Source organism: Fulmarus glacialis, unplaced genomic scaffold (assembly GCF_000690835.1).
Source record: "Fulmarus glacialis isolate BGI_N327 unplaced genomic scaffold, ASM69083v1 scaffold45746, whole genome shotgun sequence".
In the NCBI taxonomy this organism is placed as follows: Eukaryota; Metazoa; Chordata; class Aves; order Procellariiformes; family Procellariidae; genus Fulmarus; species Fulmarus glacialis.
The window spans coordinates 18,285-30,858 of record NW_009217190.1 but is presented as its reverse complement, the minus strand read 5'-3'; the positions used below and the strand labels follow the sequence as shown (position 1 = coordinate 30,858).

Here is a 12,574-nt window from a genome sequence, read left to right as displayed (position 1 = left end):
GATTTGGTTTTATTCTTTTCCTGGGTTAGTTTGACAGTAGCTGTTATACTACTGTCAATAATATGAGTCTTCCATGGAAAAAAGGAAGGTAGACTTGAATTTTGTAGTTGTTTTTAACATGAAAATCTGACAAACAGCATTCACCAGATACATAGGAGAACCAGTTCTAGCTGGATTTCAGATTTATTTTTGGAAAAACTGCAGAGACCAGAAACAGATTATTTTAATTGTGACTATGTCTCAGAACATCTCGCATTTTGAGGAACTCTCTGAAAGTGGTAAACCCACTGAGATTACACACACCCACAGTAGTTTAAATATACAAAAAGATACACAAGGCAGCTAACTAGTGATATTTGGTCCATAAAAAGAGAAACTTGGCTTTCTTTCAGAGATGAATTTTTTCTTAACCTAACACTTTGGGGCTATTTATGATATCTACGTTTCATACTAACAGTGAAGATTTGATAGAATGAAACATTCTCAGCTTCAGTGTGTTTTGCAATTGAGATCACATGAAGGGCCCTTCTTTATGGGAGATAACACACAAAATTTTCACAACCTGAAGCAAAATCCTTTTTGTAGCTTTTTTTTTTCATCCAGAAAGCATGAGCAGCTGGGTGGGGGCGTGAAGAATGAGAGGAGTTTGGAACAGAATGTCTTGAGCGTGTAAATGGTCATATTTGTGAGCAAGAAACAGCAATCTCTTTCTGAGAAGGGTAGAATACAGAGTCTATACCAAGCCTGTTACAACATTTGAAACAAGAGAAATCATGCAAAGGTAAAATGTGAAAAAGCAAAAATCCTTAGTAGAACACTACCTCATTTTAAATATGAATAAAATTTGGAAGACAGGTGGAGGCAAAGGATGGTGGACATTCCCAGGATCCATAGCCCTCTGTTTTGCTATTGACTTTTCAACAGTTGGAATTTTCTTACCATATGAGAAACTTGCTTGTTGCTTTTACCATTGCTAGGGGGTGTTTGTGATGTACCATAACAAATGATTCCTGCATGAAATGGAATGAGCACGTAGATTTGTGTGCATGTTAAATTCAATTTGTAAAACTAAAGACTCAAACAAGGTTCTGATAAGAGTAACATATCAGTGCTTTGACTTGCTTAGCATAGTCTAATTTTTTTTATTCTGCCTTCCCCTGAGCCAATATCTGTGTAACACATTTGACACCTCTAAACACTGTTAATGAAATTAATGTTAAGTTTTTATTTTTGTTGATACTGCAAACTTAATCCGTTTCATTGCATGCTTACCTGATGTCTTCTGGAGACCTGCTATGTTTATAAGAGAAACTGTGCCATAAAGTTGTGAAGATGACTGTAAAAAAAGCTGCTGCTGGTAGAAAAATAAATAGTGAATCTTGCACGAACTGTAAAGGTTGCCTTGATGGCTGTATATTAGGGGAAGCAATTGTAAACTTTCTAATCACAGTTTATCAGTGTGTATGCTTGAGAGTAGTAAGACAAGGAAGCTTACTTCAGTCCTTAGCCAAACTGAAAGCAGATCTGGGGAGATAGTGCTAAAGCATTATCTGTAAATGTTAAAAACAATACAAATGGACAATAAATCTTGAACACATGTATTACTAATGAACACTGATGTAAATGGCTCATAAATAGGTAAAGTGCCAGAAGTACCTGTATCTTAATTTACCATGTGGAGGAAATTTGAAAGCAGGCATGCCAGAATAAAAATTACTTCTTGCCTGTAAATTTTGTAGAAAAATATTGTAGTTATTCCAGCTTTACAAGTATTAAAACGAAGTATGAGTATTAAGCAGTTAATATAGAGAAGTTCAAATTAATGTGAATAAAATAAAAAAAATACAAAAGTTTTTAAAAGTACAAAACCATATAGATTTTAAGAAATGATATCATTATATAGGGCATTTGTACTGACTATAACTAACAGCTTACATACCCTTAAAACAGGTTGCTGGAATATAAGCCAAACATATACCGGTAAATCAGCCTCTTTTAACTGAATTCAAATTCAGCCATTTCCATCTCTTCTTGTCATTCTTGTATCTCCATAAACAAATAGCATTCTTAGCTTTTACTTTGTAACATCACAGTTGCATACACTGTGTTATTCTTCTGATTTATTGTTATTTTGCTACTTTTGTCATCTGTTCCCTTCCCTTTGAAATAACAGCTACTAGAGAATTATAATATATAATTATAATTATAATAAATAACATAAAAATAATAAAATACAAACCAGAATAGCTGGCTTGTGTACTTGGTCTTGTGACAAAAATGTGAGTGCGCACTAAAATTTAACAATTTTTTTGTTGTTGGTTTTCAATCTTCAGATTTCCTGTTTAAGTTCCTGGTCATAGGAAATGCTGGAACTGGAAAATCCTGTTTACTACACCAATTTATTGAAAAGAAATGTAAGTATATGTGAGCACAGTAAGAGTTCTCCATTGCTTCGTACCACAAATGAAGGCTCTGCCTACATGAGTATCTATTCTTTGTATGGAAGTTCCTGTAATTCTCTTATTTGTATAGATAAGGATTTTGACTGAGAATTATGTTCAGAACCATGCTGTAAATCTTTATTGCTCACTGTTTGCCTCTAATCAAAAGATTACTGATACTGAGCAGTATTCTCTATTACTATATAACAGGATGTTGATGAAAATACAGACTTACTTTTTGTGAGAATTATATCTTGCAGCTGTAACCTTCCCTATAGCTTGAGACGTGGATCTTTTAGAAAAAATACTGAGCAGATGGAAGACAAGTTGAATTGCTTGAGTAGATTTAGAAAGCCTGTTGAACAGAACTCAAATCTCCCAACATCTAGTCTCTTTCTAAATAAATAGACACTCTGTGTTCTTTGATAAGGACTGTGTTCTGTGATAAATACTGGTAGAGTCTCCATTGTAAATGTTATTTAGAGATGAATAAGTGCCATAAAGTTTCCTGTTGGGTAGTGCCTTTAGCATCATGATTAAACAAAATTAATATGCATTTAGAAACCTTTGTAAATCTAAGGTGACTTATCTTTCTCAACTGAATGGTAATTCACCTTATCTCTTGAGGAATAGCTCTAGGATAATAATGTGTAATCACTAAGGAAAATGGCATGATTCTATGATTGAACTTGAACCGTGACCTTGCTTCTAGTATGGGCAGTTGTATATTGCTGAGAATCTATGACATCAACTGTGTACATAGAGCAAATATCTTAACTTCGTACTTTAAAGAAGTAGCTCTTGCTTATTCATGGCCAAGACTATGTCTTTTTGTGTTCTGCTTTTCCACGAATTTTAATGTTAAACTGCATCGAAGTATTAGAAAATGCAGTTAGGGAAAAAAAGTGTACAAAAGTTACCTTGCTGTTTATTAATGTGAACTGGGAATGATTTTATTACGGCAGGCCTTTCTAGTAGTGATTTTGAATTGAATAAGCCGTTCAAAAATTCTAAGAATGTTTATTTCTGCATGGTGGCAGTAGACTTATGAGTGGCACTGAATTTGATGGTTCAGGAAGTAGTTTGTAATTTGAACACTGAGGAGTTTTATATACCTAAATTGGATTAGGTAAAAACTAATTATTCACTCTAAATAAGTCTGGTTTTGTTTCTTTTTTGTAGTCAAAGATGACTCGAATCATACTATAGGAGTGGAATTTGGTTCAAAGATCATAAATGTTGGTGGTAAATATGTAAAATTGCAGATATGGGATACAGCAGGACAAGAGAGATTCAGGTACCCTTTTCAATCATTTTATCAAGTGTTTGTTATTAAATTGTTGCTGTGGGTGTTGGGTATTATTTATCCCTGCTTATAAATAGGCAATTTCTTGGTCAGTGGAATTATTTGTCTGCTTTCATGTTATTAACTAGGCCAGAACTTCCAACCTGGACATAGCTACGTAGATCCATTGGTTTCAGTAAAGCAATGCTGCCTTGCAGGATCAATCTGAGGGTCTGCTCTTACTTTCATTGGTATTTTCTGTGATAGTTAAGGTGTACGAGTAGAATATGTGGCTAAAAGTTTGTTCACAGCCAAACTCAGAATAGTTTTTTAACTGTGTGTGCATAACTCTGTGTTTAGAAGACCTTCTATTGGTTGGAATAAGTAAATGCCAGGAAGTTGTAAGCTGTTCAAAATCTGCATGAGAACAATTTCATAGTATAATATTATTTTATTAGAGGGAAAAAAAATCAGTTGTCAACTTCACTTGGCTAAATACACTTCTAGAAAGACTGACATCTCTTAAGTTTCTCAAAGAAAATGTATTTGTCAGCTTAGAACAACCAATGTACATTTAAAGCTGTATTTTAACTGTGTCATACATCCGAGGCATAGATCAAACTCAGCAAAGATCTAATGTATTCCTGAGTACATTCACCATCAAATAGGACATCAGGTTTTTGATATTTTTGGGGGGCGAGATGTGTGTGGGAAGTTTCTTTGGTTTTGGGGGGGGTCAGTGGTTAACAAAGGTGAGTATGATGGTAAAAGTCTAAGTAATGAGTAATCCAGGTAAATGCCCTCTATTAGACAAGTCCTTTGGATACATCTGTGGCTGGGTAAAAAAAAAAAAAAAGTGCTACGTAGTCTCCATTAATGAGATCTCTTCAGTATGTTGGCCAGATATCCTGGGATTCTGAGGAGCTTGGAGGCTCTGTACTTTCAGAGGCTTTTGCGAATTCTGCTCTTTCAAGTTCAGTGTTCACAGACTTGCAGTTCCTTTTTTTTCCTGTTGCTTTTTATAATCTAATTAATTTCTTTTTAAGGCTGATCACACCTCTGCGTACTTAGCAGGTTTTTTTCTTCTTCCTCTACCTTTTGAAGGATGTTTTGCTTTGATTTCCTCGCCTCCTTCTCTTCAACTTAAGGAGTCTTAAATTGTTCAATTACAGCTATTTTGCTCTTTCTCTCCTCACTGTTGAGAGTTCAAACATGAGTTAATTATGCTGTTTTCATGCCAGATACCACCATCAGCTCCCAGTTCTGTATCAGACCATATAGCATGATGATATATGTAGCTTCAGCAGCACACAGGTCATAATGGACTTGGAGAATCCCTGTACAGCTATGTTTAGTAAAATTGCTCTGTCAAAAGTCTAGTTGTAAATAGTCTGCTGCTGCACAGCTGATAATGTTGTCTAAAAAACACTTTTATTTTAAATATGTAAATGAGAATTCTCTTTCATAATACAGATTGCATTATATTAACCCAGATTTGAAACAATGAAGATACTACAGAAATGTACATCTGTAATTCTATTTCAGGTCTGTAACAAGGAGTTACTATAGAGGAGCTGCAGGTGCTTTGCTTGTCTATGATATAACCAGGTAAGAAAGCTAGCAACTCTTTTGCTTATAGACTAGCAGATACAATTAACACATAATGATTCCCCCCAAAGTACTTAATCCTCTAATAGAGAATGGGTAGGAAGAAAAGAAAATAAATATAAAAAGTATTTCTGTTTTACTGCGTATTTAAGTTTTGGAACTTGCTTACATGAGATACGGTGAATGTCATAAACGTAAACAGTCTCAAAGGGTTAGAGAAATACATGGGAATTGGCCCACCAGTAGCTGTTCTAATTACGATGGACTACATGCAACCACTGGCTCAGGAAGCCTTGCAACAGAAACTAAGAGCAGACTTTAGCCACTTTTAAACAAGCTGGTACACCCCTATTTGTGGAAACTGCTTGTTAGTATGCTGGCATAACAGGTCATCCTCTGGAGAAGCTAGCTCTACCTACACGTTCCCTAACTGTAGCCCAAAATTCTGTTCATCTCTGCATTGTTTAATATTTTAATATTACAGGCAGCCAGCAGAACTACCTTTACACATTTCCACATTTTTTCCTGGCCACCATTGACTGATACTTGTCAGATAAGGTTCATGTTGGTTAATGATGATTCGCTAGATCTGTTGCTTTTTGTCCTGTGAGTGGACTGTTCTCCTCTGAGCAGTCTTTGAAATCTGTGTTTTGTGCTTCAGGTCAGTTGGACTCATTTGTCAGTCTTACTGCTTGAAGGCTTTGACCACCACTGCAATGACTAATGGTGTGTGCAGGGTAACTGCCTGAGATGTTATTAATCTTGACACAAATGTGAAAGTTCAGGCACTCAATTCTCCACAAGTGTAGTAAATTCTTAAAATCCCACCTGAAACTTAAGTATCAGTTGAATTCCATGTTAAACAATAATGCATTCTGTTATCCCAAAATTTCATGCACAAAAGGCTGAAACTAGATTAGCGCTTAAAATTTTAGCTTTTCACATTAACAGGGTATTTTATAATTGTGTATATTTATTTATATATTGTGGATGATTTAATTTTGCTTTTTAAAAACTTTAAGCTTTTAAATGGTTTCATGAAGGAACTTGATACTCTTCCCAGTTCATGGCTGGCATATTGAGATGTGTAGGTGACTTGCCCGACTAGCAGCGATTTGTGGTTTGCCACAAATACAGATTTGCCTTCTGAATTTTAGTTCAGTGATCTGCTCACTAGAAATGAGTGTGTTCTAATAAAGGATGTCATTTTCTACATAGCCGGGAAACCTACAATGCGCTTACTAATTGGTTGACGGATGCAAGAATGCTAGCAAGTCAAAATATTGTGATAATACTGTGTGGAAACAAAAAGGATCTTGATGCAGATCGTGAAGTTACGTTTTTAGAAGCATCCCGGTTTGCACAAGAAAATGGTAAGTAGTACAAAATCTTCATGTAGCATTCAAAGATGCTTAAAATAATTTATTTTTTGTGCAGTTAGGGAGTACTTTGCCCACTCTACCTTGTCAAATACCTACAGAAAAGAGTGTTCTGTCAGTACATGAGGCATAGAGAGAGGACAGTGCTTGCAGAGAGAACTACATGTACTATTTAAGTCTCGTTACCAGTGATTCTTCCAGTCACAGCTGCTACTTAAAGAATACCTTCTATGTGGAGATGTATTCCCTAGGGAATGTAATACAACTGCAGGTATTGCCTTGCCTCGCCTCCTCCACAGGGCTGAGGAGAAAATGAAGAGCACTATTTCCTAGTTTTCAGCATCTTATAGATTCTGTAGATTACAGAGAAGGTTAGATGGGGTGTGCTGCAGTTGGAAGCAATGAGTTTTACTCATGGGAAACTGAATTCAGTGCATGGCATGGATCCATAGGACTATTACCTGGTCTGTAATATTCAGAATTTCCAGTCTGAGGACACATTTCTGTGGCAGCTAAAGCCAGTCTCAGTCTGAGTTTCTGTTGCTGCGGTCCTGCCATCAGTAAAATCTGGTTTTACTTTTATAAATCTATTATAAATAGTCTTTCCTACCAATAGTGGCTGCTGGCTGTCCTTTTGCATATAACTTTCTATTAATGGGTAACTATATGAAGTTCTTTTGTTTCGTGCACTATTGTGCATGCACAGGCCAGGTTATTATCTTTGGATTCCAACTTTCTAGGGTTAATGTATTAATTTCAGAGGAAATTTTTGATGGTTTTGCCATCAAAACCTAATTTTGCCAGACCATACTATTTGACAATAGTTCTCCTTAAGAAAAGTTTTATTGCTCTTAGCTTTCGTGCTTTGAATTACTGTATCAGATATTCCAGACTTGTTTTGAGGTTGTTTTTTTGGTGTCAAATGCAGAGCTGATGTTCTTGGAAACAAGTGCACTAACGGGAGAAAATGTTGAAGAGGCCTTTGTACAGTGTGCAAGAAAAATACTCAATAAAATTGAATCAGGTAAATTGAGATTTATATTCTTCTAATTTTTTTTTTCCCCCTGAAAGCTAAAAGTACCTGTGGAAATACCGCCATTCAAAGTTCTCTAATAGAATTAACCCAAAGAACCAAAATTTCATTGTGGTAAAACAACCGATTTGGTTTGTACCTGCTTCCCATATGTTTTAATAGGAATGGATGTCTAAGTCAGATCTGTATATCTAAAAGGGGGGGTGGTGTGAATTATGGATGTTTTTACACAGCATTTACCTTAATGGTCAGCTCTGAGTGTAGGCTGTACATTCTGTCGGTTGCTATGTCCCTACGAACATCAAGCATGACATTAGACAGTTTTAGCAATGCAGAATAAAAACCTAGTATCGGGGCAGACATAACTTTTAATTCAGCTTCTCATATGTAGCAGGAAATACAGAGAATTGAACAATAATACTGAAAATTTCAGGGATGTTTCTTAGCAACCATGTTTCTCTGAAGTGACCTTCCTGCCTCTCAATTGAAACCATTCTTATTTTTGCAGATCTAGAAATATACCAGAAGCTTCTCGGCACAAGTGGGCAGGTTTCTGCTGGAGACAGGCTCCTAAGTGTTAGGTGTCATTACAGCTAATTTGCATTCCAGTCTTCCACTCTTATCTTCTAGTTGTTTGATATCTTCAAAGTTTTAAGTATTGGCCATATTGAAAAGTCTGTTTCAGACTCTAATTACACGTTTTGAATGCCAAACACAAATTTTTAGATGAAAAGAATATGGTATTTTCATAGGAATTTCCTGATTACTGCGTCAAATCAATGCCAAACAGCAGCTTTCATTTTAAACAAACAAACAAAAAAATCACAAAACCAAAAAGCAAAGTCACCTAGTTTCTCATGATACTGTAGTTCCATGACTGATTTAGAGGCATTACCACAACAGAAGTAAGTCCTGTTTTCTGCGAGCTGCTCCTGTTTTCCGTGTGCCAGTACACATGCATTGAATCATGGAAGAGTTGAGACTGGGAAGAACCTGTGGATGTCTCTAGTCCAGCCTCCTGTTTAAAGCATGTTCAGGTTCAAAGTGAGAGCAAGTTGCCCGGGGCTTGTCGAGGCACATTTTGAGATGCTTCAGGAACGGAGGTTCCATAGCGCCTCTGGGCAATGTGTCCCAGTGCTAACCAACTGCTGCTATCTACCTTGTCAGTCCCCAGTCTGTACCTGTACAAGTGTTTGGGCTTGTTCCATCACGAGTGCAGAGCTCTGCATGTGTAGTTGCTGAATTTCATGAGGTACCTGCTGGCCTGTTCCTCTAGCTCAGCCAAGGTCTTTTCTGAATGGCAGCCCTATCCTCGAGCTACCAACTGGTCCCCTCAATATACTATTATCTGCTAACTTACAGAGGCTGCACATGTGTGCAATGAACCTGAATAAGTGATGTGAATTATTAGAGGGATTCTTTTTTTTTTCTTTTTTTAAACAAAAAAAAACCAAACAAAAAAACCCAAACAAACAAAAACAAAAAAACCCCACCAAACCTAAATGTTTCTAATCTTGGCCAGTCTACCATACAGCTGTAAGAACATTTCTGAAGGCACAGGGCATGGAGTAGTCAGAAATGGATGTCAGAAGCAGGGAAGGTTGAGATCATTTCTTCTGGGGGCAGTGCTTTATGGAATCCTACTGTCAGATCGATCCATTTTTGTTTGGCTTGGTATCTACAGTACTTCCTTCTTTGCATATTAGTCTCTGAAAGCAGGTGGTTTTTAACAGTGTTCGCAGAAAACATTTTGGACGCTTCCTTTGTTAGAAGTAGTTAGTGCGAATTCATTTCTTGTACCAGCCTAATTCGGAGACAAACTGCTTTGTCATTGTGATTAAGGGCACATGGTTGAAATTACAGGAAAAAATGATACAGGTGTGGAGTTGCCTAAAAGTAAACAGAATTGCAATAGATCTCTCCTTAACTAGAGTAGAATATCATTATGCTTTTTTATCTAATGTTGTCACTTAAATTGGAATGTATTATTTGCAAGTGATCCATCTTTTTGTGACCATTTTGTTTCTCATCAGGAGAATTGGATCCAGAAAGAATGGGCTCAGGTATTCAGTATGGAGATGCTGCCCTGAGACAGCTGAGATCACCACGTAGAGCACAAGCACAAAGTGCTCAAGAATGTGGGTGTTAAAGAAACAAAACACAAAATCCCAAATACTCACTTTAGATACAGAAGGTAAGGTTACAAAAATCTCAGGGTGTTGGGTAAATTGCCATATTTCATAAACGTGCTGTATCGAGTGCTTGGCTTTTTCACAGTTAGCCTGTAAAGTAACATAGAATATAGCGAAATAATGCACAGTAGAATGAATTTTTTTTTTATACTTTGATTTTTCTTCTACCATCTGCCCACTAAAGCAAGACTAAAGCTCTTACTGAAGTATTTATAGATCTTTGCTTACTCTGAGTAATGCTGTGGAAAACATTGAAAAATTCTGTATTCCTGAAATGCATTATTGCCCTAATAGTTACCTAATGCACTGTAGAGAAGGTGAATAATTTCTGTTGTATCGTGGACAAATGTATCGTGGACAAATATTACTAGAAATGAGAATTCACAAAGTGTATGGTGCAGTACCATGTCCAAAGCTATTATATAGTCTTTTCTGAAAATACGAAATTTAAAGACTGAGACTTGAACGTTAAAGATAATACTGGATTTCAAACTTCCACTTTTTTTTTCCCACCTAAAACCAGCCCAAAATGGTTCTGATTCCTGTCTGCTATGAGCAGAAATGTCAACAAGAGAATAGTCGTATTTGCTGCTTAAGCAGTGTTGTCATCTAAAATAGCTCTTCTAGGGCTGTTGCAGCCTATGGAACAGGTGTGCAGTCTTTTAAAAGTCTTCCAGAGACATTGTTCAGAGGAAGTGAGGAACAGATTTTTCCCTTTAGCAGTAGTAGGGGGAGAGACCTAAAAGTCACATAACTTACTCCCAAGAACAGCTTGGTGGTTAGTCTTTCTTATAAACAGTTGTCCTTAAGACACCTCTCAATATTCATGGATATACATGGAGTCATGCAAGCCACTCCTTGCAGTAAGTAAGTGGCTGTTAGGACAGTCCTTTCTCCCTCACTCAATGAGGGTAATTAAGGAATTGCTGCGTAGTTATTTATTCTGATATCATTAATCCTTATTTCTCTAATACAAGGACGGCGATACCAAATTAAACAAGTACTGCAGGCATAGTTACTGCATCATTTTTACTGTATTCATTTTTCATCAGTTTGAGCAGTGCACACCAACAGAACAGAACATTAAATAAGGCAGCATGTAATTCTACATTTTCCTATTTTGTTCTATATTCCAGGAGCTTAGCTCCCAATTAGAGCTCAGAATTTTAAATAATGGATAGGAATCCTTGAACTGCTTTTCTCCCTTACTTTCCTCCTGTAAAATATCATCCTTCAACTAAGAGACTGCTGGAAAAGGGCATTAATTTAGTCCAGCTTCGGTACACCTTTACAGGAGTGAATAGTTATTGATCTTATTTCAGGAGTTGAGTTTTCAGATTGATTGGATGTAGATAATTGATGGAGTTCTTGTGTATTTTACAGCTGTCCTTGCAAATGGTGTTTGAAGAAACAGAAAAGCTTGAAGGCTATGCAGTTTTTAAAAACATCTTTCCACAATCTACAAACAGAGCAGACCACTGCTGACAGAAAGGTGTACCCTGTGGTGGTGGGCAGGAATGTTCACGTGACACAAAAGTCTGCAAAGCGAACTTGATAATTCGGTGAACAATATTAAGATTTATACCTGTATGTAAGTGTTTTCGATTACCTATTTTTGTTTTTTCACCTCTTGTTTAAAGCATTGCTCTATACTGTAAATAATGTAACAGTAAATTTACAAAGCATGGTATACTTATGTATGCTGATAGAATGTTGCACTACAAGCAGTTTAATATTTTATTTTTTTATCATATAAACAAATTTAACTGAGTTAGGCTTTGTCATGTTTGTTTGTTGCACAATAGTTTATATTTATGACCTGAATTATAAAACCACTGGCACTGTCAGTGAGGGGTTATTTTATTTTTTCCTACATAGTTTGCCACATTCTAACAAGCTGTTGACATGACTGCTTCTCAACATATGGTTAGGACCCATACTTACGTTTACTAGTATGTCAAGTTGGAAAAGTAATTTTTATTGATGTTCACATATCCTATTTTATCACAGTTCTTAAATAACTTCTGAAGCTCTTTTATCAAACTTTAAAAGTTTAGAAAAAATACTTTTAAGTCTCTCAAATGGCTGTTGACTGACTTGGATTTTTTTTTTTCTTGGTCCTGATGTTTTGTATAGCACTGGCATCATGAACGTGGAATGTATATGTGAACGGAACTGTGCATCCTCTGTGTGTGTTGTAATTCTAGGGCAGGGGCATAGGTTTATGGAGGATTATCACAGTAGGAGGTCTCCTAACTGCTCATCACAAACAAAGCAATCAGCTGAGGAAATATGATCTCTGTCGAAGCATACCTGGTGAGGTACAAACCGAGCCCAAATGGGTTCTTCTAAGTATCCTGAATGTATGAAATTTAAAATACTAATTTCTTTTTCTTAAACATTCATAAAGTACAATTAAGAACTTGAATCTTAAAATTAGACTTTAAAATTGGGAACTTAACAGTCTGTCTTGCTGGAGCTCTACCTTTGGACTTTATGTGAGTGCACTGTATATAATGCTGTCCACATCATCCCCAGGAGACTTGTATGGTGGAAGGAAAACAACAAGCATCCTACTTATGTAGTTCTGTCTTCCTGTGAAACTCGTCAAGGGGAATTTCAGCCTTGGTACTGAT

At 36.4% G+C, this 12,574-nt stretch overlaps 1 protein-coding gene across 1 annotated transcript; it reads left to right on the top strand.

The window, feature by feature from the left end:
• Positions 1-603: 603 nt before the first annotated feature.
• Positions 604-11,730, top strand: RAB4A (RAB4A, member RAS oncogene family). The gene is made up of 8 exons (XM_009579565.1): positions 604-719; positions 2,334-2,414; positions 3,624-3,738; positions 5,272-5,334; positions 6,553-6,707; positions 7,642-7,737; positions 9,780-9,940; positions 11,322-11,730. Exons 1-7 carry the CDS (start codon positions 674-676, stop codon positions 9,893-9,895), a joined length of 672 nt encoding a protein of 223 aa, XP_009577860.1. The 5' UTR covers positions 604-673; the 3' UTR covers positions 9,896-9,940; positions 11,322-11,730.
• The last annotated feature ends 844 nt before the right edge of the window (positions 11,731-12,574 follow it).

What these genes read in the sequence shown, in the direction of transcription:
- RAB4A (XM_009579565.1), top strand. Translation starts at nt 674, where the DNA reads ATGGTCATATTTGTGAGCAAGAAACAGCAATCTCTTTCTGAGAAGG. An exon ending in GCAATCTCTTTCTGAGAAGG is followed by an intron (nt 720 to 2,333) that starts GTAGAATACAGA and finishes TTCAATCTTCAG; the next exon opens with ATTTCCTGTTTAAGTTCCTG. An exon ending in CTTGTCTATGATATAACCAG is followed by an intron (nt 5,335 to 6,552) that starts GTAAGAAAGCTA and finishes TTTTCTACATAG; the next exon opens with CCGGGAAACCTACAATGCGC.